This window comes from Pelodiscus sinensis, chromosome 9 (genome assembly GCF_049634645.1).
Source record: "Pelodiscus sinensis isolate JC-2024 chromosome 9, ASM4963464v1, whole genome shotgun sequence".
NCBI classification, from domain to species: Eukaryota; Metazoa; Chordata; order Testudines; family Trionychidae; genus Pelodiscus; species Pelodiscus sinensis.
In genome coordinates this window covers 33,424,789-33,446,247 of record NC_134719.1, presented here as the reverse complement: position 1 = coordinate 33,446,247, position 21,459 = coordinate 33,424,789, and the positions used below count along the sequence as shown (strand labels likewise).

Genomic DNA, 21,459 nt, shown 5'->3' with positions numbered 1-21,459 from the left:
GGCCCAGAGTTCAGTGTCCTGTCTGCACTCTGTGGGCTCTCTTGCTGTTGCCCCATGCTTTGGGGGTGGTTCTGCTGCCACTCCAGGCTCTGGGAGCCCTGCTGCTAGCTCTCTCCCCGGATCCTGGCTGTAACTGTGTGCCAGAACTTTGTTCCCAGGCTCGGCCTCCTCTGGGTGTGAGGAATCCAATGTAAGGAGGGTGTCAGCACCCCCACTCTTAAAAACGTCCCTGTGACACTGCCTAAGTGTGGCAGATATTCCTAAAAGTGCTCCTCAGCCTGGGGGAAGGACGAGAACTGTGAGAGCTCCATGGGTGTAGCTGGTGGGGGGCGGGAGAAGAGGGAATGCTGCCCCCCTGCAAGCCTCAGGCAGGTGTGTAATCCGCCCACACGCCCGTACAGTCCCTGGTCCACTTTAGCCCCCTCACACAGAAGTCACTGTGCCTAGGGCGTGCTCTGCCTCCCCGGCTGGCTGGTGACTCGCTCGCCTGCTATGGGCGGGGGAAAAATCTGAAAGTCATTGAGCTGAACTGTAGCTAACGGAACCCGCTCCAGCAGCCCCCGCCCCGCCCCGCCCCGCCCCGCCAGCCGTTTCGAATAGCGGCGCCTGTGCGCTGCCACTTCGCACATAGAAGCGCTTGTCGCCTTTGGGAGGCGGGGACTCTACAATGCGCGGAAGCGGGAAAGTTAAACGCATGCGTGTTTCTTCAGCACAGGCTGGGGTGGGGCTGCGGGTGACGTCATTACGCAGAGCGTGTGACGTAATCGCGGTGTGACGCACACCCTGGCGAGCCCGTGAGTTTCCCGTTATGGATTTTTTTCCCCCGGCACTGACAGTGGGGGGAGGGGCGGGTTGCTCTGCACGGGAGGGGCGCGCCGAACTCGCGTGCTTGGGCAGTGGCGGGAGGACCCAAGCGGGGACGAACCGGCTGCCCTAGCGGCGCGGGGTGTCCCCTCCATCCTGCCGCATCAGGGAATATGGCCGCCGCCGTCGCCGAGCTGGTGCGGCAAAGGGACTCGGCCCCGGCCGCTCTCGCAGGGTAGGTGGTGAGGCGGGGAGGCGAGCGCAGGCGGCGGCGCTGCGGCTGGGCTGAGCGGGCTTTTCCGGAGCCGCGGGCCGGCGGGCGGCTTCTCCGCTGCCCCGGCCGGGCCGGACACAAAGGGCTGTGCCGAGGAGGGTTTTGTTCGGTCACATGAAGCGGCGCAGCCAGTGAGCGAGGAGCTAGGAGGGGGAGCGGGGCCGCCGCCATTGCCAGGCGCTGAGGAGCTGGGGGAACCCGGTGTCGCCTCAGGGCGCGGGATTGCCGGCCGGCAGGGCCGAGAGGCGCAGGGAGTGGAGGTAAAGCCCTGACCTGTGGTGCCGAGGCCCCGGCCGGCTGTGCTGCTGCCCGCTGGGGCACCTACAGCAGGACTGGGATAGGAAGCTGTAGTGCAGCCGGGGTCACCCTGGTGGGGCTGACAGGCCCGGTGCCCTGGGAGTGGAAATCAGCCTGGTGGGTTCTGCCAGGTATAGTGCCCATGTGGAGTAGTGGGGCTGGCCACGCGTGATGTCTAACTGGGTGCTTGATATCAGAGAGTGGCGTCCGCATCTGGGTGTTGTGTTAAATCTCTTCTAGCGTTTGTCCCGTTCACATGAAACAGGCAGGTCAGCAAAACGTATGTCATTGTTACTGAAGCTGGCAAGCCCGAGGCCCGTTGTGGAGTCTAAGAAGCCGGTGCTATGATCTGGTGGGTAGTCACTGCCTTCTGGACACATGGTGCACAATATGCAAATGACTCACAATAGCTAAGAAAAAATAGTGGTTCAGGTGTTAGAATTGTATCTGTGGGCTCCGATTTTATTTGAAGTAGAAGCCCTTTTGCCACTATGCCACTTGTTCAAAATACATTTTTTTCCTTTGAATGCCTTTATATATAAGGTCAGTTGAAAAGGCATGCATTGTGGCCCTATGGGCTGTAAACTGACAAGACATGAATAGACATGTGCCCAAATAGGTTCTCATTAGCTTTGCACAAAAATAACACTTCAAGCAAAATTTCATTTACAATACTGAAAAGGGATATTCTGATTTGCTGCAGTTAACTTACTTATAAAGGCTATGCCATGGAATTTAGCAGTTACAAGCATATTCAAAACCATATACACCCAACCAAGGCAACCATTTCATCTTGAAGTAGTGCAGTGAGGGCCTAACAAACAAGAATAACTCTTGCATAGTTATGTCTTTCAAATTCCATGATGGCATTATAGCTGTGTGTAGCTTTTTATCAGTAATTCTTCATAATATTTTTTCCATTAAGAGTAGATTCAAAGTACTGGTTTGGATCAGGATGGAGAGAGAATGGAGCAATTGCATTACTGGAGAAGAGTTTAAGCAGAGTGCAAGAAAGAGCAGTGCTGTGTGACAATGCTGTTACACTGACATATAATCAGCTGTTGTTGCAAACCCGTCAATTAGGTAGCAAAGTGGTGTGACATAGCAGTGTTTGTGAATTATAACCAGAATTTGCAATCAGCTTCATAATTTATGTATTATTTCCACAGTTATAATTGAAAAGCTTTTTTAAAGTTGGATGTTTGTCTTGCCTCAGAAAGTATTCTGTTTGTCTCTTAAACATTTATGAGAGGATGGGTACAAAATAAATTTTACACTAATTTCACCCCAAAAACCCCCTTGCTCTTTACTGGAAGTAATTAAAGGAAAGCCAGAATACTGTATATATTACTTTCATACATTTGAAATATAAAAACTGTTTCAGCGCTTTTCCTCTTTCCCCTTTTCCACCCACTTTCCAAATTCTCTCCAGAATATGGAGTATCTATAAATCTTTAGATCCTATAGTGCTAGATACTAATCACAAAACAAAATACTTATAAAGTTTTTGGGACAGCAATGTTTTCTTGTAGTATTATCTTGAAACTTATCTCTGCTGTTTCTGTTTAGCTGATCTGAGTTGTCAGAAGAGATGATGACGACTTTAAACATCCTACCTGTCTTTAGCGATGTATCAGTTGATTGGAACATGTGCCAAAGTACTAGTATCAGCAGTTCAATAAACAGGATATTGAACAATGGTAGTAATATTTTTCCATTTTGAAATAACAATGTATTCTGAATTTATTTATGGCTATTTCTTTAATTTAATGGATGATTGGATTTTATCAGAAGATTTGGGTTTATAGCTAGCTGTATGTATAAACTGTAAACCTACTAATGCATATGCATTTTTGCTTCAAGTTTCTCAAAATCACTTCTAGAAAATACATACTTTAAAAATGGTAAAGTATTTGCCAGTATTATATAGTTATTGATTTGTAGGTTTTAAATTTTGAACACTGACAGGCTTACTTATAAACTTACAAAAGCTGTTTAGGTTGAAAATTGGAAAAAATGTAGTGGCTACATAATTCGCTTTACAGATTCATGAAATCATTTTCACAGTTAATTGGATTCAGTGAAAATAAGTTGGGCTCTGATGCAATAACCAGAGGGGGGAGTTATTGATTATAGCACAAGAGTATGTGGATTCTGTGGAACTCAGATTTCCCCTCCCCATCCCTCATTGGGTTTTAAAGAAGAAAAGAATTGCTTGTCTTCAACAATAAGCAGAGTAAGTAGTGCTCTTAGAAGAGGGCATCTAAGATTTTTGCTATCTAGTAACTGAAGATAGAATATCCATTATTAACTTTATGTTTTTAAAGAGCTAAATGAAATTTAACATGAGACAGGTTGCTTTGTAGTCTACTGTAGAAATTCAATACTATTTTTTCAAAGGCATGGAACTTTGAAAAAGTTTAGGCATTATCTCAATAAGAACATTTTGATTGGTTTAGTTAAAATTGATTTTTAAATTGATGTGGACTGGTAGAAATCTGTGGCACATTAAGAGCTGCTTATTTTGATTTAGCATAAAAAGTCATTTTGAGCCAAAATAACCATTCCCATTTAAATAATTAAAATGTGAAACTCTAATTTCTCTTGCAGGAATGTCCTAGTTATACAGATGTACTTCAGGTTATTGGTCAAATATGTAAAATTTTGAGTCAATAGTTAAAATTACATAGAAAGATGATGAATGTTTTGTATACGAGCTGTTTTTCACATGAACCCTACTAGGCTAGGAAGTCCCAAAAATGAATTTAAAAGGATGCAGATCACATGAAGTATCCTTGGAGGAATGCCTTTTCCCTATTAAAAAAAAAAAAGGTCAGGGGAGAAGGTGGCATCCTTTTTCATGCACTTCTTTACTTAAACAAGCTTGTTCCCCGTTCCTCTTAAAAATCAAAACTTTTAAATGTTTGCTGTTCCATTTGTGTGTGTGTGTGTTACTTACATCATTGCTTCACACTTGTATCATTCATAGGCTATAGAAACAACCCCCCCCGTCTTTGCTATCCAAGGGCACGGACATATTTAATATAGTTTCCTTCACCGCTTTAAAATTCCATGAATTAGACCAAAGGTACAGTAACATTTGGTTAATTTCTCAGATAACAGCTGCTTGTCAAGAAAAGATGCCGATTGGTGACTTTGGCTAGATTTTAATATAAGATTTCCAGATTGCTGAAATGAGTGTGTGTTCTTATTTAGGAGGAGTAATGTTACTTGCTATTTAGTTTGTAGGAATCATCCTCAAATTTGGTATAGGTTTGTGTTTGAGAACTGGACAATATTCAAATAATATCAATATAACTTCAGAGGGGTAGCCGAGTTAGTCTGTAACAGGAAAAATAAAGTCAGTCTTTGAATAAGAGAAATACACTTATAAGTTTAAGACAAATGAGTAGTTGTGTGCACTTTGTCTGTTTAACAGTATACAGCAGCTGTTGTGATGAATAAACACTGCAGCAATGCATTTAACTTGCCAGTTATCTTAAAGGGGGAAGAAACTGGCTTAACAGTGAGTATTGATATTTATTTTCTTCTACATCCAGTGTTAAATAGCTTGCTTACTGTTTTAGTGAACTTGATTAAAATTCCCTTTTAAACTAGCATAAGTATGATGCTAATATGTATGGAATGGGCGTAAGTACTTGAGAAATGATGAAATTCACAAGCTCCATCTGTAAATGATAGCTGTATGAATTATTTATATTTTTTAATGTTGAGCAGTTGTTGCAATTTCTCATTGACCAAATGAATGGTGATATATTTAGTCTTTCAGCATTTCTTCGAAATTCATGAGGTCAAGACAAGGTTAATATTAGGTTTAAATCATAATAAAGTTAAGATTGCTAGAACGTCTATAATAGTATCTATGTATGGGTGACTGTTTCTACAACAACTAATTAGCTAGTTAACTCGGCTACCCCTCTGAAGCTAATTAGCTAGTTGTCTGACTTTGAAAAAGTTCAAATTTTCTAAAAATGGCATTACAACTCTTTAAATTTAACCTTGCAGTTCAAACTTGCATCCTTATTTGTTTTAATAAGGGAAGTAATGCAAATTGACTTTATAACCTATAATATATGCTGCCAGATTATGCTGACACACGCTTATTTTTTAAATAATTGAAATTACCACTCTTCAGTTCATTTGTACTAAGCTACTATTGGATAATGTTACAGGATTTCCAAATGCGAAATATATCAAGTGCACTTTACAGACCTGTGTGTCAGTGTTAAAATAATTACGTGGCAAACTGAAAAGATGATCCTTAAGTTGTTTGGTGAAAAGTGTACCTACTTTGTGGTGTTCATCTCCTGGGAAAGGAGGATGCTGGAATTTCTATCCAGGAGCTGTCCAAAACACACTGCTCTCCTAGTCAACAATTTGAGCTGACATGAAGGCTGGCCTGACCTTTTTGAGGACTGTCTTTTATGTAGAGGGTGTTAAATTTTAAGTTCTTTCTGCTGTAGATGTTGGAAGGGAAAGGTAACTACTCAGTGTTGCATTTTGTGGCATTTTAGAATGCCACAATGGACAGCAACTTTGGAGCTCTGTTGTAGGCTCAAAAATGAATTGCTGTATGTTCATTTCATATTTGAAAGTTTCTTTAAGAAGTTTCTAATCTTCAGGATTTGAAAAGTGAAGAATAAAAGCTGAAAGAGAGATGACTTTTTATTCTTGTATTCAAAAGCTTCCTACTCACAGCTTGCATGTAGTTACCCTTATTCAAACTTCAGGACAGAGCCTGACTTGTGAGAATAATTCACTGTTTTTAGGCTTTGTGTACTTCAGCGCATTTTACCAAAAATTGTATGTCCAGTATTACCGCTGTTAGAAGAACCCTTTTATAGACAAGGTTCTTACACGGCTGGACGTATTCATGCTACCAAATCAATGAAACTTTGTCCTAATGTAACTAAGACCAGTGCTGGGCATAGTGGGAAATATTTAAAAACATGTTTGTGTCCTCACCTTTTGTATTGTGTAAACATGGCCAGTACTGATCTGAATGCATCTTCTTGTTCCCCAGGTTATGTCCCCATCTGTGCTTTTTGCACTGCACTTTGGTGCACTGAATCTGTGGATGACAACAATGGTTACTAATGTGTTTCTTCCCATTTCTATCACACATTTATCCCATATATATGTGCTTTGTCCTTCTGCATTTAGCAACTCCTGTTTCCCTTATTCTGTTTAATTAGGTTGGCCTCAATCAATATGCTAAGTTGCTTTTTGCTGTGCCTGAGTAGAGCTTTACAAAGTTGTATAATCCAATAAAATGGATTTAATACATTTATAAAAACATTGTAGTGAAGCTGACAAATTATAAACTTGTTTTGTAAACTCTGTCTTGTCTTCTGTGAAATAAAAATAAATCACAAGATACACTGTGTTTTTAGAAAAACTAGTCGGCAAGAGATTGATATTGTATACTGACTACTTAACAGAATTAGAAAGAAGGCATTGGTGAATTAGCACAGATTAGTTACAAAGAATGGGTGTTTTAGAGATGAAAAATCATAGAAATATAGGGCTTGAAGTCCACTCCCCTAAACTGAAGCAGAATTAAATATACCTAACCTATCCGAAAGATGAAAAAACGAGTGGTCCTGTAGCACCTTAGGGTATGTCTACACTACCACCCTAGTTCGAACTAGGGTGGTTAATGTAGGCATTCGAAGTTGCAAATGAAGCCCGGGATTTAAATATCCCTGGCTTCATTTGCATCTTGCCGGGCGTCGCCATTTTTAAATCCCCATTAGTGCGGACTCCGTGCCCGCGGCTACACGTGGCACTGAGGAGGTAGTTTGAATTAGGCTTTCTAATTCCAACTACCACTCTGTGCCGCGTGTAGCCGCGGGCACGGAGTCCGCACTAACGGGGATTTAAAAATGGCGGCGCCCGGCAAGATGCAAATGAAGCCCGGGATATTTAAATCCCGGGCTTCATTTGCAACTTCGAATGCCTACATTAACCACCCTAGTTCAAACTAGGGTGGTAGTGTAGACATACCCTTAGAGACTAAGAAAAAATATAGATAGTACCATGAGTTTTTGTGGTGCAACCCACTTCTTCAGATTACTTTTTATCATCTGAAGCAGTAGTTTGTGCTTACGAAAGCTCATGATACTATCTATTTTTTGTTAGTCTCTAAAATGCTACAGGACCACTCTTTTTTTAAAAAAAATATACGTGTGTGAGTGAGTTAGTTAGTTAGTTACAGATTAGTTAGTTACAGATTAACATGACCATCCCTGAGACTGTTGTTTGGAAAGTGTTCATCTCACCTAAGCTTAGAAACCTTCCATAACCAGAATTCCACAACTTCCCTAGGTAACCTTATAGTTAGGAAAAACTATAAGGTATCTAATCTGAATCTCCTTGATGCAAACTAAGTCAGTTACTTCTTGTCCTATCATTGGTGGAACTACAGAATAGAGGATGTCTGTGCTCTTTATCACAACTGTTTATGTATTTGAAAGAATGTTATCACATTCCCTCTTCAGAGTTCTCTTCTAAATATGCCCACTTCTTTGCAATTTTCCTCATGTCATATTTACTAAACCTCTTACCATTTTTGTTGCTTTCCTCTGGACTATCCAAGTTGTTCACCTTGCTAAAGTGTGGTGCCCCAAAATTGATGTTGCTTCAGCGGAGGCATCCTCAGTGCCGAACAGAGCATAACAGTTATTTCCCACTTCTTACATCTCCTGTTAATATATTCCAGAACAATAATTATTTTTTGTCACAGTATCTGAGTGTTGACTTGTACAAATTGTGATCTACTCTTAGGAATGTAAAGGGTTAACTTGTTACCTGGTAAAGCATTGTGTTACCAGCATGCCTATCAAGGTAACTGGTTAACCAGCGCGTAGTGTGGCTAGAGCAGCCTGGTTGGGCTTGCCATGCTGCGCTGTGGGAGTTGTCTGCTCCAGCGGCCTCCTGCCTGTGGTGCCATGTGGTAAGCCAGTTAACTGGTTAAACATACAATTTAACTGGTTAACATTTTAAATGGGATTCTATATTCCTAACTCTTAACTTGGATCCTTCTTTGCAGTTTTGCTTCCCAGCCACTTACTTCATATTTGACATTTGTGTATTGGAATTTTCCTTTGTAAGTCCAATACCTTTCACTTGTGTTTGTACATTTTATTATTTCTTAATTTATCAAGATTGTTCTAAATTCTAATCACATCCTCAAGAGTGCTTGCAACCCCTCCTAGTTACGTGTCATCTGAAACTTTGTAAGCATACCCTCCATTAGGGATGTAAAATTTTGTATAATTGGCTAACCGGTTAAACATTGTTTAATTGGTGAAACAATTCAAAGGGGGTGAGCAAGGAGCTGTGCCTTCCATCCCCCACCACAGGCAGGGGCTCCTGTAGCCCGGCCAGAGCAGCCCTTTCCTACAGAGGGCCAGGGTGCCTCACAGGCAGGGGCTACTTTGGTGTTCCGATCGGAGCAACCCCTGCCTGAAGAATGTTTGGGCATGCCTCAGGCAGAGGCCATGCTGGAGCAGCTCCTGTCTGTGGCACGCCCCCACTGGGCTGGAGCAGCCCCTTGCCCATGGCAGGCGGGGAGCTGCTCCAGTCCCACCGGTTAATTGGTTAAACCTTCACATCCGTACTCTCCATTCCACCATCCAAGTCATTAATGAAAATACTGAATTACAATTAGACCTAAGGTGACTCCTTAAGAGGCCTCAATTTACAAGTCCTTCCAGTTTGACAGTGAACTACTGAAAACTTCTTAGTATGGCCTTAGTATGTTTGCAAGTGCTTTGGAAGATAGGGTCATAATTCAAAATGATCTGGAGAAATGGTCTGTGAGGTAAATATGATGAAGTTTAATAAGGACAAATGCAAAGTACTTTGCTTAGGAAGAAACAATCAGTTTTACATATACAGAATGGGAAATGACTGTCTAGGTAGGAGTATTGCAGAAAGGTAAGGTGTCTAGAGGTCATAGTAGCCCACAAGCTAAATATGAGTCAACAAGGTGACACTGTTGCAAAAAAAAAAAAGCAAAACTAATTCTGGGATACATTAATAGGAGTGATCAAGACATGAAAAGTAATTCTTCCACTCTACGCTGATTAGGCCTCAGTTGGAATATTGTGTCTAGTTCTGGGCACTACATTGCGAGAAAGATGTGGAGAAATTGGAGAAGGTCCAGAGAAGAGCAACAAAAGGATTAAAAGTCTAGACTTATGAGAGAAGAATGAAAGAATTGGGTTTGTTTAGTTTGGAAAAGAGAAGACTGAGAGGGGACATGACAGCAGTTTTCAAGTATCTAAAAGGAGGAGGGAGAAAAAGTGTTCTCCTTGGTCTCTGATGATAGGACAAGAAGCAAAGGGCTTAAATTGCAGCCAGGGAGGTTTAGGTTGGACATTAGGAAAAAAAATCCTGCCTGTCAGGGTGGTTAAACACTGGAATAAATTGCCTAGGGAGGTTGTGGAATCTCCATTACTGGAGATATTTAAGAGCAGATTGGATAGAAATCTGTCAGAGATGATATAGATGGTGTACGGTCCTGCTGTGAGGGCAGAAGACTGGACTTAGTGACCTCTCAAGGTCCCTTCCAGTTCTAGTATTCTGTGATTCTACAATTCAGCCAGTTGATTACCCTCCTTATGAGCTTAATCTAATCATATTCCATAGCAATAGATATAACTGTAGTTTGGAGGTATTTTGTATATTTGAAATCTAAATCAAACTTGACCTAACGGACAGTTGATGATAGTTCCATGTTTTTCTGTGTGTGATCAATTAATGCTAATCACCACCTTGAAGATTTTGACTGTGTATTGTCTTTTCCACAACTTTTTGTTTGCTTTTTAAAATTGGTTGGGTAGATGATAAATCTTTTAGGTCAGGAAGTGCCTTCCTGTATGTCTGTACAAAAGCCGTAAGACAGTGGTCTCCAACCTTTTTAAGCACAAGATCACTTTTTCAATTTAAGTGCAATCCAGGATTTACCTCAAATCCAAATACCTGTGTCCCACCTCCTTCCCACCACTTCTGAGGCCCTGCCCCTGCTCACTTCATCCTCCCTTCCTCCCTCATCTTCCGTCCCTTTAACTGGGCTGGGGCAGAGGGTTGGGGTTTTGGGGATTTGGAGTGTGAGGGGGCTGAGCTGAGTCTGGGGCAAGGGTTAGTGTGTAGGAGGGGGGTACAGGCTCTGTAAGGGAGTTTGGGTCAAGGGGGCTCAGGGCTATGACAGAAGTTGGGGTACAGATGGGAGGTTTATGACGGGCAGGGGATTGGAGCTGGCTCTGGCTGGACACTGCTTATCTCAGGTGGGTCCTGGGTAGTGGGGCTGTGAGGCTAAGGCAGCCTCACCCCTGCTCTGGCCCTGCACCACACTCCAAAACAGCCAGCAAACTCCCTCCATCCCAAGCTCTGTTGTGCCCCCACCCTCTGTTTTGTGGAGATAGAATACAGGATGGGAGAGGGGGCACCCTGACATCAGTGCCCCCTCCTCTCCCTGCTCTGTACCTGCTTGCAGCTTTAAGGCAAAGGACAGGAGATGCACAGCACTGCGGGAAGGGGCAGATTAAGTGCTGCCCTCGATAATAGACTCTTGGCCAAACCAGTCAGGATCACTTTTCAGAGGCTCCAAGGTCTACCAGTAGATCCTGATCTACTCGTTGGTGACCACTGCCCTAAGATGTTTTGGATACTATAGCAGCATAAATAATGCGTGTGTGGAATTGGCAGACATCTCAAGGAGTAGCCTTAGCACTACTTCCTATTAGGCAAATCTCATAATGGGGAGTGGTAGAAAGAAAGAACATGATTGGTTGGTTGTAATTTGGCTGACAAAGTGGAATTAGCCACCCCTCCATAAAGGCCTTAAATTTAATTTTCCCAGGAAATAATACCCATTGGTTTTCTGTTACCTGGTAAGTACACTGTGGGTTCCACTGCTGCTGAAGCGAAAGAAGTAGTGTTCAATTACAAAATATAAAAATTCATTTCTTATCACAGTCACTCAATTGTAACGTGTAAGGTTATCACTGTTTTCCATCATTGCATCACTAGCAATATGCACACAGATCTGTTCAAGAGACAGAATCAGTAATGGAAACGAATTTAGAAGATACCAGCTGAGCTAAAGTATGGCTGGACCACTCTGATCCAGCACTCTCAGAACTTGAGGAAGTTTGCTGGACCAGAGGAGGTTTGCCCCTCCCCCCCCTTTGCTGATGGACTCTGGGTTCTCTCAGGGTCCATTAGCAGATCGGTGGGCAGTGATTGATCCCAGCAGAGATTGATTTATTTTATAAACTATGCTGGAGGGTGTTGGGGAAGCATCATTAAGTTACCAATGAATCTTCCTTGAGATTTAAACGATGAGAACATCCATATAGAACAGGAGTTGGCAACCTTTTCAAATCAAAGAGCCAGACTACATCAAAATTCAGAACAAGTTATCAACAAAGAGCCGTATAAGAATGCCATTTGCATGACTGAAAATACACAGCTTAATATTATTGATAATTGACATAACTAATAATAGCATAATAGCATAAATAAACATTGTCTTCCCAGACTTTATTTAATGGGACTTCTGCTGCTGCATCTTTTTGCCAATTTCTTTGAAGTTGACATCATAACTGGTCAACTCCATCTTTGTGTATATGTTCAGGCTAGCTTCTGTCAATCTTATAGCAGGGGCTGGAGATATGGGTATGACAGGGGTCTTGGGTTGGAGTCTATGGGGGACTCAAGGCAGGGAGTTTGGGCATAGGATGGATTCAAGGCACAGGGTTAGATTATGTGGGGGTGCAGGAGTGTTCTGATGGGACTGAGGATGTGGGGGTGCCAGAGTTTGGGGATATGAGGGGCTCAGGGCAGAGGGTTCAGGCGTATGATGGGCTGGAGTGGGTGGTGCTGGAGTATTATGATGCTGCAGCCAGATGGGGGCTGGGCCCCAATTGGGGGCTTGTTGACCAGGCTTAATTTTGAAATAAAGTAAAATAGGTCTAACACAAAAGGTTTCAACAATGCTTATGACAGGGGTGGGGAACCTTTTTTGGGTCGGGGCCACTGACTCATAGAAAAATCAGTCATGGACCACCCAAGTGAGAAGCAAAAAACCCTCCAGAAAAACCCAACCCTAACCGATGTGGCCTCCAGCTGAGACACCTCATTCCATTGGCACTCCAGCCCCATGCGGGGGTGGGGGGAGGGACAGGGAGGACTGAGTTTCAAGGCCTTAAAACAGATTAACTCTTTTGGAGTTCCAGGGTTAGTGGATTTTGTGCTCCTCCTCCCTCCCCCCAGGCTCTGGGGTGAGGCCAAAAATGAGGATTCCATTGTATGGGACAGAGCTGCTAGTGAGCGGGATTGGTATAGGAATGGGAGTGCAGGATCTGGGTGGGAGGTAGGGTGCAGGAGCAGGCTAGGAGAAGGGTATCTAGCCAGAGAAGAGGGGTCGGGGCAGACTGGGGTTAGGTGTCTGGTCAAGGAGAGGGGACAGGTGCAAGGTTCAGGTGACTGGCCAGTAGGAGGGGATAGGAGCAGGCTGGGGGTGGCACTGTTTTCCCCAGTGTCTGTAATAGAGATGTTAAAATTAGATCAATCAACTAATCAAATAGTCGATGGAAATTCCATTGACTTTTCAATTAGTCGATAACGGCACTTTTGCTTTGAAATGTAGCAAGAGCCTGCTCAGCTGTTGCTACGTTTCAAAGGCAGAAGTGCCACGTGGTGGTCTGCCTTTGAAATGCACAAGAGACCCTCCTGGGGGGGGTCTTGTACATTTCAAAGGTGGAATGCCGCTGCTATGCCCTGCCCCTTCCCGTTTCCCCCCACTCTCTTGCTGCCTCTTTCTGATAGAGGCAGCGAGGGGGCGGGGAAGATTAGTTGATTAGTCGCTTAAATCTCTAGTCTGTAAAAGGAGCAACAGATGCAAGTCATTCCCACGTGGCAGCTAGCTCCTGCTCCATACGGGAGATGGAATAAGTTAGCATCCCAAGGGTCGAGTGTGGAATGGAGGCCATGCCTCACCAGGAGCACGCAGGGATTCGGGCATGGATGGGAACCGGCCTGCTCGGTCACACCGGCACCAAGAAATCCAGGAAGAAGGTGCTCAGGCTGATGACCGACTCCAGCGGCCCCACGGGGCTCTCGGGCAGGTGCGAGTGTATGGTGCATAGGGGGGGCGGAGCAGTGCGCAGAGCAGAGGAGACCTGGCCATGGCAGCAGCGGGTCCTTTGCTGGCAAGATGGTGGCTGGGTCTGCTTTTCAACCCTGTGCTGTTCTCAGGCTCCTTGTCCCAGGCATGGCTTCCTGCTGCTCTATTGGCCGGATTCTGGCCGATGGAGCAGCAGGGGAAAGTCTCCAGGCAATGTGTCTGTCGCTGCTTTGTTCCTCCAGAGAGGGAAGACTGAAGGAGAGTGCATGCGGAGTTATTTGTGGCTTCTTCACTGATAGCACAGCAAGGCTAAGGGCTTTTTCTACACCTTCCCCTGCAGGAAGCTGGCTCTGTCTTCAGTCTTGTGAGGGGCGTGAGGCTGGATCCCCGCTAGCACAGCAAGGCTAAGTGTTTTCTCCACACCTTCACCTGCAGGAAGCTGGCGCTGGCTCCAATCTTATGAGGGTCCTGAGGCTGTCTCGCCAGTGCAGACTCCCCTTTGCAGAGGGGAGGAGTGAGGGAGGGCTGAGCTCCAGCTGAGAGCCATATTTGGCTCCAAGTGAGCCATCTATGGCTCGCAAGCCATAGGTTGCTGACCCCGATACAGAGTTTTAATAAGTTATAATTTATGCATATTGATGTCACACTTTTAATGTGTTTTAACTGTTTAATATAGACAAACCTTAAATTATTTATGCATAGTCAAAAGTGTTCATTTTTGAGCACTTCATATTTGAAACTAGTAAGAATTTGGAAAGGTGCAGTAAATTGACGAACAGATTAGATGAACTATTGTCAGGAAGTATTAAGACATAATATAGTTAAACTGAAAAAGTGAAACTGTTTAAACACTGTTTCAGCTTTTTTTTTTAATGTGGTTTAGTTGATAAGTTCAGCTGTTAAATCCTTGTTTTAAAAATAGTTGTGGGATCTAATATGGTTTTTAACATTGGGTGGCCAAACCGTTGGAATGTTGTTCAAGTGGAACCTTATTTATGCCTTGTATTTTAACTTGGTTTTAAGCCTAATGCAGGTAGAGCTGGAAGGCTTTTGAAAGTAGTCTGTCAGTGTTGTAGGCACCTGAAGTTGAGCTTTTTCAAAATGCTGGAGATGGAACAAGGTTCTAGCTAATCTATGAGAAAATTGAAATAGCTTTGAGAGGAGCTGTTTCAATAAAGTTTCCTTGTTATCTGAGACTGGGCTGTGTTCAAAAATTTCAGAAACTTTTCTGTTGTTCCAGGGAACATTTTCAGAAAGCTGCTGTTTACAACAAATTCAAAGCACCTGCAAATTAAACTGAAATCACATATGCTTGGGTTGCCCTGTATCTGAGTCATAAAGCTTAATTTAGCCAAAATTCTTAATTTTCAACTAGATTGTCATCCAAAGCATCTACAGGCAGTCCCCGACTTACGCAGATCCGACTTATGTCGGATCCGCACTTACAAACAGGGCTTTCTCGCCCCGGAGGTCGGGGCGAGAAAGCCCCGTTCGTAAGCTGCTCCGGTGCCCTGGTCTGCTGGAGACCGTCTCCAGCAGACCAGGGGCACCGGGCGGGTTCCCACACATCTGAGGCTTTGCGAGAGCAAAGCCTCAGAGGCGCGGGGAACCGCCGCTGCTGCCGCTTCAGTCTGGGTGCCTGTGGTCTGCTGGGGACGGTCCCCAGCAGACCACAGGCTCCCGGACTGAAGCTGCAGCCGCGGGGGGGTCCCGCGCCTCTGAGGCTTTGCTCTGTGGCCCCTCCCCCCCAGCAGACCAGGCTTTTGTTTTGGACTCTGGGGCAGAGCAGCTGGGGCGCTGCCGATTGGTCCTGCAGCGCCCGCTCTGGGCACTACTGGACCAACCCGGCAGCACCCCAGCTGCTCTGCCCCAGGCGTCCCCAAGTCAGCTTCTGCTGAAACTGACCAGCGCTGACTACAGGAAGCCCCAGGCAGAGTTGCTCTGCCCCGGGCTTCCTGGAATCAGCTGCTGATCAGTTTCAGCAGCAGCTGACTTGGGGACGCCTGGGGTTCTTAAGTTGATTCTGTATGTAAGTCAGAACTGGCGGTCAGTTTCAGCAGTGTCTGAATCTGGACGCCAGTTCCGACTTACATACAGATTCAACTTAAGAACAAACCTACAGTCCCTATCTTGTACGTAACCCGGGGACTGCCTGTACTTAAGAAAAATATTTGCTGTTAAGGAACAACTTAATTGGAGGGTATTGAGAAATCAAAGTGGTGCTACGAAATATGTAAGCATTTGTCAGTGACATTCTTTGCTCAAATTCAGTATCACTTGAATGTCATGTAGGTACAAAATACAGGACTATGTAGCACTATAAAGACTAATGTAGGTACAGCGCTACTCATTCAGAGAGAGTTCTCTTTTTCACTGTAGAGCAGGGGTAGGCAATACTTTTTGGTGGAGGACTTTTGACCATCAGCCCAGCAGGTTCCCTGCCTTTCATTCCCTGGCAGGTCGTTCAGAGTAGAGATGTGAATGGTTAACCAGTGAACAGTTAACTGGTTACCAGGTAAGCATCAACCTTACTGGGTAACACTTAACTTGCTCCCGCAACAGCAGCCCCCTGTCAGTGGCATGCCATGGATGGTGGGCTGCTCCAGCCCTGCCAAGCCCCTGTGGGGGTCTGCCAACTGGCAGACCATCCCAGAGTAGTCAGTGGCTGCTCCGGCGGGGGCAGGGAGCTGGTGCCAGCCACAGAGTGGGGCCTGGGAGCCAGCAACCATCCCCAGATGTGGATGGGAACCCCACAGGCTGGGTGTTGCTATCCCCAGCCTACATGCCACTTTAGTCAGTTAACCAGTTAAATGTTAGGCAGCAGTACGGAAATGGGGGGAGGGGAGGCTGCATGTAACCACACACGTTAACTGATTAGCCCAGGTTCATTGGTTAACTGTGTAAACGTTTACACTTTCACATCCCTGATTGTCTGAACAAGGAGAGGCATTTCTTCTCTTACTAGAAAGGAGCTGGCTTTGCTATTCCTATCCTAAAGGGAAGCTATTCAGATATTTTACTAAAAAGATGGGAAATTTCCTTTCTTTCTGTCACTCAAAGTGTTTGCTATATTAGTGCTCCCACGAACTCTCCTTCTTTATGGGTCCTGGTGTGTCCTGCAAATATTGAGTTCACTTCAGGAGTACAGACTGTGGAGATTTCAGATAATGCCTCTGCATAAATTAATTGGCACAGTCATCTGATTGGCAGATGGATCTTTTCTCTTAATCTGAGCGTTCATTTTGGTTTGTTTCAAGAAGATTCTTAGTTCTGGGCCATTTGGCACAGGTTACATAAGCTGTATCTTGGTCGGACAAGGTACTCTCCACCAGACAGTGGGATATTTTCTACCTAAATATTTCGAGTCATTTTCCCTCCAGTTAAAAATCTGGCATGGGGTCTGTATTCAAAAGTTAATTGGGTTATTCTGGGAACAGCTAAAAGAAAGTGCAAAATGTATGACTTTCCCCATCTGTTCTGGATTTTCATCAATCTTAGCTCAAGGAGATTTAAAACATTCTTCTAGCAGAGTTCTTTTGGTATCTGTTTCTATCTCCCCCATAATCCAATAGGTGACAAGATTCTCTTCGCTTATTCACTGATTTTTCCCTCCTCCCTCCCCCTTTAGATTGCCTTCTGGTAATATCTCTTAGCCAGAAATATGTGGAAATGTGTTTTTTATCTATCCTATCTTGATGAACTCTTTAAAACATCTTTTGTAAATTTCTTATATATGTGATTATTAAGCAAAAGGGGATAGTGGTTACAAATATTTGAAAGATGTAAACTAAAAAGGGAGGAGAATTATTTAAGCTGTGATCTTCCAATGAGCTCTTCTCTGAAAGATCTCTGCCCTACATGTAGCATCACTGAAGTCATAGAGACTCTATGTGGGCAGAGGGATCTGCCTCTGAAGCTCACCTCAGGAATAAGAAACTTTCACTATTATGTGATATTATTTATATATATATGAATAGGGCCCTATCAAAATTCATAGTCCATTATAGCCAATTCACAGCCTTAAGATTGCTGATTGGTAAATTTCACATTTTCACCTGTTTAAACCAGAAATTTCACAGTGTTTTAACTGTCAGATTCTGACTCAAAAGGAGATGGGGAAGGGGGGAGTCATGGGATTACCATCCTCACTTTTGTGCTGCTTTTAGAACATGCTTTAGCCACAGGCGGTTCCAATATGTAGAAAAGGGTCTGCTCTCCCCTATGCTGCTGGGAGCATCTCAGCTAGGGGCTTCTAGTGCTGGCCAACTTGGGAGGGACAATACTTGCTCTCTGCACAGTTGCAGAAAGCTGTGCACCTCCTACCTCACACTTCTTGCCCCTGGGACTTCTTGCCCCTGGCCTTCCCCTGTTCAATCACAGTTAAGAAGCCCTCTGTGATGGGGCCTTCCCAGTAAAGATGTTAAGCGGTAAGTAATTGGCTAATCGTGTAGTCAATACAGTGTGTATCAACTACATGATTAGTCAATACAGGAAGGTGCTTTGTTCTGGCTCACACTGAGTCCAGAACCTACCCCTGATGCAGCTCTGCAATTTAAATGTAGTAGGAACTGCATTTAAAATGCAGAGCCACAGCGGGGGTAGGTCCCAGAGCAGAGCGAGCATGGACTGAGGAAGCTCGGCTCAGTCCCAACTCATGCCGGGTCCGGGACTGCTGCGGCTCTGTATTTTAAATGTAGTAAGAGCTGGCCCAGGTCCAGAAGCTACACGTGCTGCAGCTCTGCAGTTTAAATGTAGTAGGAGCTGGGTGTGCAAGCAGCCCGTCTCCTCCTACATGTATATTGTAGAGCCCCAATGGGGGTAGGTCCCGTACCCGCCGTGAGCCGGGACTGAGTCGAGCTTGCTCTATCCCAGCTTGTGCCGGGTCCAGCAGCCCCTGTCTGCAGTGGGTCCCAGAGGGAGCTGGGACCCCCACGTGGACAGGGGTTACTCCGTGAGATGCAGAACAGCCTCTGCTCACTGCCAGCCTGGGCCCCCTGCAGGTGGAGACTGCTTTGTGGGGACCTCTCCTGCTCCCACCCTGCTGCCTCTGATAGAGGCAGCAGCGGAAGGGAGGGCAGGCGGCACTGTGGAGATGGTCTCCCGTGCACCAGCTCCTATTTCCCATCCCCCCCCACCCACTTGCTGCCAAAAAGGCAGCAATGGGGAGGGGAAATGCTATTAGTCAACTACTCGCTTACATCCCTATTTCCCAGCAGCACAGGGAAGACACAATTTAACTCAACAAGACTCCTCCAGTTGCAGGAACATCATGCTGCTGCTCAGTCTCAGACATCATCCTACAGTTGCGGGGCAGGTATCCAGATATGGGTCCAGTTTGGTCTTCCCCTTTCACTTCCAGAGCAGTTTGCAGAGGAGGGGTGAATTAGGATGACATGAAAAGAATGGGAACATCTACCAGATGGTGAGATGTATAGGGAGTACAGTAAACTTCCGATAATCCGGCACCTTTAGGACCCAGGGGGTGCCGGAGTATCAGATATGCTGGACTATCGGAAGGGGGGGCTATGAGGGGTCTGGGATGGAGTGGGGAGGATGCGCCCCTTGGCTCTGCAGGACCAACCCGACAGCACCCCAGCTGCTCTGCCCCAGACTTCCCCAAGTCAGCCACTGCTCTACCCCGGGCTTCCCCGAGTGAGCCGCTGGTCAGTTTCAGCAGCGACTGACTCGGGGAAGCTGGGGGCAGAGCATCTCCAATTGTCCAGCTTCCCGGAGCACTTCTGGGTTCCAGATGGTGCCGGACCTTTGGATGCCGGACCACTGGAGTTTTACCGTAGAATACATTTCCAAAGGAAGTAGTAAAAGCTCATTTCTTCAAGACTTCTAAAACAATTCTGGACAAAACATTGGAAAATGTATTCTATAGAACAACCTAGATTTATAAGGAGATGGATTCAATGATGTAGTGTAAGGGTTTCCAAATATTAAAATGTGGATGTTCTTTGAATACAACAATTGCTGCATGAATCAGCTCCAATTTCCAATCCCATCTAGACCTGGTCTACACTAGGACTTTAAATCAACTGTAATTGCACATCATCAATTTCCAAGTGATGCATCCACATTCCAAGCCTGTCCTGTCACCCTTAGGGAACACTGACATTGATTTCTGTACTCCTGCTTTTCACAAGGAGTAACACTATTCCTGAACTTGCATGGTCAAAGTTATGCTAATGTAGAAGCAGTGTTGCCAGAAGGCAAGGCTATTGGCTTCCGGGAGGCATACCTCAGCTTCTGCTCTGACCACTCTAGCCAGAACATGCACCTCTACTGCTCTCCTGCTAACCTCAAAAAGGCCCGGGAACAGTAGAATGGCCTGTCCCATGTGGCCAATGTTGAGAGCCCATTCTGAGTGAGCTGCACACGTGGACATGACTTCAAGCATTCCAATGGACACTGCAACAACTGCGAGTACTTCTGCTCCCATGAGCTTTAGTTCCCAGGAACACAGAAGAGCATCAGCTTGGAATGTCTAGGAGATTTTGGACCTCATCGAGGTGTAGGGAGATGAAGCCATCCTCACAGAGCTCAGAGCCAACCAAAGGAATGACTACATTTATGAGGGCAGCTCCCCCATTGTGGTCATAGAGTCCACCCAAGACATGTTGGGCATCAGCCTGAAGGAAAGCAGGGTAGCGTAGGGGCAGGAGGGAGGAGGAAGAAACTAGCTAGCTGCCGATCCCTGAGAGTAAGGAGCTGGTCATGACACTGGAGCTGGTTCCCTCTTGTCCCCCTCAGGATGTCTCCCAGTCTACCACCAGCACAAGGGAGGGCACTTGCAGTGAGTTCACAGACTTTTTCTTACTAGCAGGTTAAGGCAATGGACTGTGAGGTGTGGCATGCTCTTTCTGCCTACACAGTGCAGGGGGCATGGAACAGCTTGTTAATGTGTCCACAGATGGAGCAGGAGTCTTGTCTGCATAACTTCATGAAGCTCTCAGATAGGAACTCTTTGCTCCTTCTCACAAGGTTTTGGGGGAGGCCAGCCTGATTCTGTCCACCACAATAAGACATCTTCCCACATCAAGCCACCAGTAAGTGGTCTGGTGTCATTGAACCTCAAAAAAGATATTTTGGCCTTGGAAAGGGTTCAGAAAAGGGCAACTAAAATGATTAGGGGTTTGGAACGGGTCCCATATGAGGAGAGGTTAAAGCGACTGGGACTTTTCAGTTTAGAAAAGAGGAGACTGAGGGGGGATATGATAGAGGTATATAAAATCATAAGTGGTGTGGAGAGGGCGGATAAAGAAAAGTTATTTATTAGTTCCCATAATAGAAGAACTAGAGGACACCAAATGAAATTAATGGGGAGCAGGTTTAAAAGGAATAAAAGAAAGTTCTTCTTCACACAGCGTGTAGTCAACCTGTGGAACTCCTTGCCAGAGGAGGCTGTGAAGGCTAGAACTATAACAGAGTTTAAAGAGAAGCTAGATAATTTCATGGAGATTAGGTCCATAAAAGGCTATTAGCCAGGGGATAAAATGGTGTCCTTGACTTCTGTTTGTCAGAGGCTGGAGAGGGATGGCAGGAGACAAATCGCTTGATCATTGTCTTCGGTCCACCCTCTCTGGGGCACCTGGTGCTGGCCACTCTCGGCAGACAGGCTACTGGGCTAGATGGACCTTTGGTCTGACCCAGTACAGCTGTTCTTATGTTCTTAAAGCAGTGCAGCATAAGGCCCAGGTTTCTGGCCACATTCAGTCAGCATATGCTCCTGATCACTCAGTATGATTCGAGGAAGACTGATACCTCACCTCGCAGCCTGGAGAGAGGAGGAAGGGAACCTATTAGTACTCTCTCCAGGAGACTGTGTATGTTCCCCTCACACATCTTCTCCTGCTGCAGGCTGGAAAAGTAGCACACTCCCTGGCAAGCTGTATGTGCTATGCACACATTCTCCCCTTCTCCG

The 21,459-nt window shown here is 45.2% G+C and overlaps 1 protein-coding gene across 38 annotated transcripts in view; it reads left to right on the top strand.

Annotated features, from left to right (window-relative positions):
• The first annotated feature begins 710 nt into the window (after positions 1-710).
• ZNF644 (zinc finger protein 644) overlaps positions 711-21,459 on the top strand; it is a 90,592-nt gene continuing 69,843 nt past the window's right edge. For 4 of the 38 annotated variants that reach the window (XM_075936491.1, XM_075936489.1, XM_075936454.1 and 1 more), the window contains exon 1: positions 830-1,039. In XM_075936491.1, coding sequence (XP_075792606.1) covers positions 978-1,039 — 62 coding nt within the window. In that variant the 5' untranslated portion in view covers positions 830-977. Of the gene's footprint in view, positions 795-829; positions 1,040-1,175; positions 1,339-1,615; positions 1,728-2,944; positions 3,076-4,450; positions 4,902-21,459 lie in introns of those variants that run through there. The other 34 variants (XM_075936483.1, XM_006137307.4, XM_075936470.1 and 31 more) reach the window with 22 other exon arrangements.